Genomic DNA, 5,818 nt, shown 5'->3' with positions numbered 1-5,818 from the left:
GGGCGACCGAGCGAGTTCACGTGACAAAGGAAGAGAGAGAGGCTGGTCGTTTGTGCGCAAGTAAGTCGGTCATTTCGGGGCATTGTTTCAGTTGTTTTTAATGGCTCAGGTTTTCAAAAGATCATTTCAAAACCGACCTCAGTAAAATCTTAATAATATTAATAATAATAATAAAAAAACGAGTTTCAAAAGGGCATTTTCTTTAATAGAGGGCAAACTTCCTAGTGCTTTAGCACCACCTAGTGTCTATGTGTGCACGCCCCTGCTGGTCAGACCCTGTAATTCAGGGAAAGGGTGGAGTCAGAGTAAAAAACAAATGCAAGAGAGGGTCACTCCAGTGGCTGGAAGTTGGTGAGGATTTCTGTGGGATGTTGGAAGGAAGTGAGCTGCCATTCAGCTGGCGTTTGACTGGAAAGGGTTGTTTTGAGTGGCTGCTACTGTACGTCTCACCCCAGAAATAGAATATATGCAGAAAGCCAGACTCCAGACTCTTACCCCAACAGCCCTCATCTATTTTGAATACCTAAATGGAAAAGCAAATAACTTGGGAACTGTAAGCCCAAATTACATGCGTGATACATTATTTGAAAGCCTACACCTTCTTGTTTCTGAATATATACATGGCAATTGGGTGGGTAAAACACTGAAGCTGCATCAGTTCAGACATGATTCAATTTATTTTTTGTTATTCTCAAAAATAATAGGTCTTTTTTTTAACAGCAGAAATAAAAACATGCTTGCTTGTTGTGGCTGCTTTGTCATGTTTACATTTTGACATGCTGCTATATCTGTGTTCATTGTGCTTTGGTGCTCACTGTGTCCATAAAATGAATTGGTGGTTGAACTGTGGAGAATCTAAGCTTTCCAACGATGTCTAACATGTCTATATTGGTAAACATTTTACCATTGTAATTTTCATGCATTCTGAGTTATTAGTTGTAAACGCTTTAAAACCCTGGTGGGTTTTGAGAGGCTAGAGCCAAAACACTGTGATGCACAGCGCTTGGGATTGAACAGAACATCTGAATGCTTGCTGCTAGCTGGAAAGAGAAAACTCGAGAAGTTCAATGCGAGAGTCAATGAGTCGATGCAATTAGCTGGTTGTCTTTAGATAGGTAGACATACAGACAAGTCGATAACACATAGCAGTGCAGAGAGACAGGCTGATACTTACCCTGCATCTCTGTTACAGGGAGACAAATGCCGCAGGGACAGAGAGGTGGTGGGAGCAGGAGGGGGGCAGCAAAAATAGAAGCAAAAAAAAGGAAGAAAATGGAGTCAGCATAAACAGTAGAACTTATTGGTCAGGTTAGTACAAAGAAGCCATAACAAGACAGGGTAGAGCAAAAATAATAGAGCCACAATCAAAGCTGGTCCAGAGCCGAACACACCACCATGCTTCTGGATACGGTTAAATGCAAAGAACTGATTCAGGATCAGGAACACTGAATCTTGGGATGCGTCCTTCAAAGGCTAGAGTCGTAGACCCGATTACGTCATAGAGCATCGCTGAGGTCTGGTCGGATTCCAAGATTCCTCGTTATGTGGCCTACAAATGCATCCTTCTTTTTTCCCAATTTGAGGCACAGGTAAATATCTTGGGGTGTTGTTCGCAAATGAGGAGTAGATGGAGTAGGAGATCGATAGGCGGATTGGTGTGGCGTCTGCTGTGAAGCGGGCATCTGTTGTGGCGAAGAGAAAGCTGAGCCAAAAAGCAAAGCTCTTGATTTATTGGTCGATCTACGTTCCTACTCTCATCTATGGTCATGAGCTTTGGGTAATGATCGAAACAACGAGATCCGGGATACAAGTGGCTGAAATGAATTTTTTACAGCAGTGTGTCTGGGCTCTCCCTTAGAGATAGGGTGAGGAGCTCCGTCATCTCGGGAAGACTCAGAGTAGAGCCGCTGCTCCTCCACCTCGAGAGGAGCAAGTTGAGGTGGCTTGGGCATTTGGTTAGGATGCCTCCTGGATGACTCCCTGGTGAGGTGTTCCAGGCACGTCCCACCGGGAGGAGGTCCAGCAGGCGATTTCTGCCTCCTTTTTTTTTACTTTGTTTTTATTTCATATTCATTTTTGTTCTTTGGTTCTACTTTTTTAGTTTATCTAAGTGGTTCCGGTTCTCGTAATTAAATCCATCTCTGATGTAATACTGAGTGAGAAAAACCATCACTTTCTAGAGGTTTGCTGTATTTTTATATTAACCAGTTTATACATAAAGAGCAAAAGTCATTTGCTATATGTTGTATTCACAGACCGCTTTTCAGTAACCATGGTAACAGAGAAAAGGTCTGTTACCATGTTACGGCTGAGGAAACATTATGAACTAAATGTTGAGTTTGGCCAGTAGATGGCTCTAAATACTAACATATTACTTCCAGTAAACTGATGTGGTTCCAAAACCCAAGCTCCATTCAATGATGATGATGATTGAGTTTTATTTGAGAGAAGCTCTGCTATCAGTGGTAGGACCAGTGATAGTGGTGAATAAATGTAGACAGGTTTCTGCTATGCAGAATGAGCGCTGGACAGAAACATGAGCTGCAGGGTCGGTGTGGAGGCGTCACCTTTACGGGCCTTCTTCTGCAGCTTTATGGTGTCTGATGACTTCTTCTTAATCTCATGTCGCGACCTCTTGTACTCTGAAAGAGGAGGAACAGAAATGCTTCAGAGGAACGTGAAGCCTGCGGCTTAAAGTCTTCTTTTATTTCACATGTGAACAAGTGACAGCTGTTTTTGACTTTTCACTGGAACAAAAAAATCGAAATAACTGCAGAAACACTTCATGCAATCTGCTGGGATCCTCCCATAGAAAAACTAAATGTACCCTCATTGTTTAATAGCCAGGATATTTTAAAATGAATGGCATTACCCTTGAGCCAGAGCTCAGTGATGCTGCAGACTTAAGAATGATCTGCTTCACCTGGGAACTATCACTTACCTTTGGCATGATCCTTATCCAGCTGGTTGGCCGTCTTCTTCCAGTCTTCAATCTTATCTTGCAGAGGAGTGATCAGACTCTCCATCAGAGCACTGGAGCAGACAAGAACAAATTTCAAAACTCCACCTTCCATGTGTTTGGTGAGAGGGAAACGTCTCCACATCTTCATGCCTGTTACGTCGCTTGCTGATACCAGGTTCTATTGGACCAACGCTGAATTTATCAGGGAAGTTCATGGATTTGACTTGGTGGACTGAATAGTTTCTAATTCTAGTTTCTAATGGATATCTATGAATAAAAGTCACAAATTATTTTACTTGGATAGCTTTTGCTGAACGATGGATTATCCTCATCATCAAGGTTGCATTTTTTATGTCTGCTTCTGTCTCCTTGAACCCCAGTCGGCCTCAGCAGATGGCCTGGTCTGGTTCTGCTGGAGGTTCCTTCCTGTTAATAGCAAGTTTTTCCTCTCCACTATTTCTTCAAGGATGCTTAGTCTGAGGGATTGCCTTCGAGTCAATGAGTCGAGGCAATCAACTGGTTTTTCTTAGATAGAAAACTTTGAATCAATTTGACTGGATGATCTGGTTAACTGTAAAGTGCCTTGAGATGACTTGTGTTGTGAATTGGCGCTATAGAAATAAACTGAACTGAATTGAGTCATTTGTGTTAAAAACCATAAGAAAAATGCAGAATAATTAGGAAGGAAAATCCTGGTTAGGATCAGAGTCTTGGTGAAACCATCCTTTAGATTAGGTGTGATTGAGAGATTTCATCCAGCAGAGCAGGGCCAGGGTGCAATGAGGCCCAGAGGAAAGCAGATATCCCAGCAGCTCAGATGAAGTGTGTTTGAGCAGTCAGGGGTAGATTTAGGAAATTCGGGGCCCTAGTTAAAAACAGGCATGGGGCCCTCTAACTTGAGAAGACAATACATAAACAGACCCATTATACAGAAAAAAAAACTTTTAATAGAACAGACATAGTTGTTCTAGGTTTGGTTTTGTCCCTCTCTTCTTGTCCCTTTTCTTGTTGTTTTCCTCTCTATGTTTTGTACTCAGCTGACTTTTCATGGTGTCTCAAAAGGAATGAAAGATTTTTTCCAAGCACTAAGCTCACTTAGCTGATTGCTCCTTCCTGTGTTTCCAAAAAGGCAAAGGTAGATAACCCAGTCCTTCTTTTCACTTTAGACAAGCCATGATCTGCTAATCTGTTATCCATTTTCCATTTGGATGAAATAATAGCTGCATGAATCATGACAGCAGACAATTTTTGGAAAACTGGTTGCTAAACAAATCATTAATCATTTAAATTGCAGTTCTTTTCCTTTACACTCAATGCAGTTTGGATTTAGGGTTAATCATTCTACAGAGACGGCAACAAGTTATTTTCTGGGAAAAGTTAAAATCCATTATGGACAAAGGAAGGATAGTGGGAGCAATCTTTTTAGACCTTCGTAAAGCTTTTGATACAGTTAATCATTCCATTTTACTGTACAAACTCAGTACACCTAATTTTTCCTCCAAATTCATTAGCCTCATTAGTTCATACCTTTCATCTCGTTCTCAAAGTGTAAGAATTGACCAATACAATTCTACCCCTTTACTATTATCAACTGGTGTTCCACAGGGATCAATTGTAGGTCCAATTATTTTCAGTCAATATATTAATGATTTAGCATCTGTGTGTAAGAACTGTGACACTTTGGTGTATGCAGACGACACAGCTATCTTGGCTTATGGAAAATCCACAGAGGAAGTTGCCGCAAAACTAACTGAGGCCATGTCACTGATCTCAACCTGGCTTGAGCAATCCTGTCTGCAACTGAACATAAAACAGTTACCATGTTTTTTTCAAAAAACAACCTCATAAATATAGAACCTGAAATTTTAATATCTGGAGAAAGATTACAGGTCATCACTGAATATAAATATTTAGGTTTACATATAGATTCGCATCTCAATTTCAAAACTCATATCCAAAAGGTTCGTAATAGGATTAAGTTTAGTTTAGCAAACTTCAGATTCATTAGAGTTTTTCTTTCAACTGAAGCTGCTAAATCATATTTTTTTCCATGATTTTATCCCATATAACATATTGTCTAATAAGTTGGTCCAATACTCACTCTACTACAATAAAACCATTAGAAACATTATATAAACAAGCATTTAAAATACTGGATAAAAAACCATACCATTACCACCACTGTAGTATTCTAAGGAAATATCAGTTACTTACCTGGAACAATCTTATCAAGTTCAAAAACATCTGTTTAATTTATAAAATCAGACATGGTTTAGCACCACCTCCACTATGTGACTTTGTACAGTTCAGATCCAGTGAGGTCAGGGCAACCAGAGGGGCAGTGAGGGAAGACTGCATCATCCACTGGAGAAAAACAGCCTTTGGTCAGGCTGTCTTCTCCGTAAGAGCATCTCAGCAATGAAACACAGTGCCAGAAACTATCAGAGACTCTTTGTCATTCCCTTCATTCAAAAAGAATGCAACAAAAATGGCTTGTAGAGAGCCAAATTTGTGGGCACTAAGGTTTTCTGTGTATACTTAAATAATTTTACAATTATTTTTTCATTATTTTACATGAATTGTATTTCTTAACCATAATGTTTTTTATGTAATTGGTATTGTAATTTTATCTTGTGATTTTATACTTTAAGGTTGCCTTTTTTATATCTGGCTGGGGGACTACCGATGAAAATTAGCACTCCTTAGCTAACTCGGGTATATTTACATTGTTTTAATTGAATGTTTGGATGTGCTCTCTTCGTCCTCTGGCATGGGAGCTGCCTTGGAGCTTGTCTGCTTGGCTGTGTGTTTCCTGGACGGGGCCGCCTTTTACAGCTGCTTTTTGTATCTCTGCTT

General features: G+C 40.2%; 1 protein-coding gene across 1 annotated transcript in view; it reads right to left on the bottom strand.

Moving 5' to 3' along the window:
* LOC107087947 (MTSS1-like protein) overlaps positions 1-3,110 on the bottom strand; it is a 33,036-nt gene extending 29,926 nt beyond the window's left edge. The window contains exons 1-3 of the mRNA XM_015379806.1: positions 2,942-3,110; positions 2,568-2,642; positions 1,175-1,183 (exon numbers count right to left, since the gene is read on the bottom strand). Coding sequence (XP_015235292.1) covers positions 1,175-1,183; positions 2,568-2,642; positions 2,942-3,110 — 253 coding nt within the window. The remainder of the gene's footprint in view (positions 1-1,174; positions 1,184-2,567; positions 2,643-2,941) is intronic.
* Between the last annotated feature and the right edge of the window lie 2,708 nt (positions 3,111-5,818).

This window comes from Cyprinodon variegatus, unplaced genomic scaffold, assembly GCF_000732505.1.
Source record: "Cyprinodon variegatus isolate N-32 unplaced genomic scaffold, C_variegatus-1.0 Scaffold200, whole genome shotgun sequence".
In the NCBI taxonomy this organism is placed as follows: Eukaryota; Metazoa; Chordata; class Actinopteri; order Cyprinodontiformes; family Cyprinodontidae; genus Cyprinodon; species Cyprinodon variegatus.
This window is presented reverse-complemented; position numbering and strand designations above follow the sequence as displayed.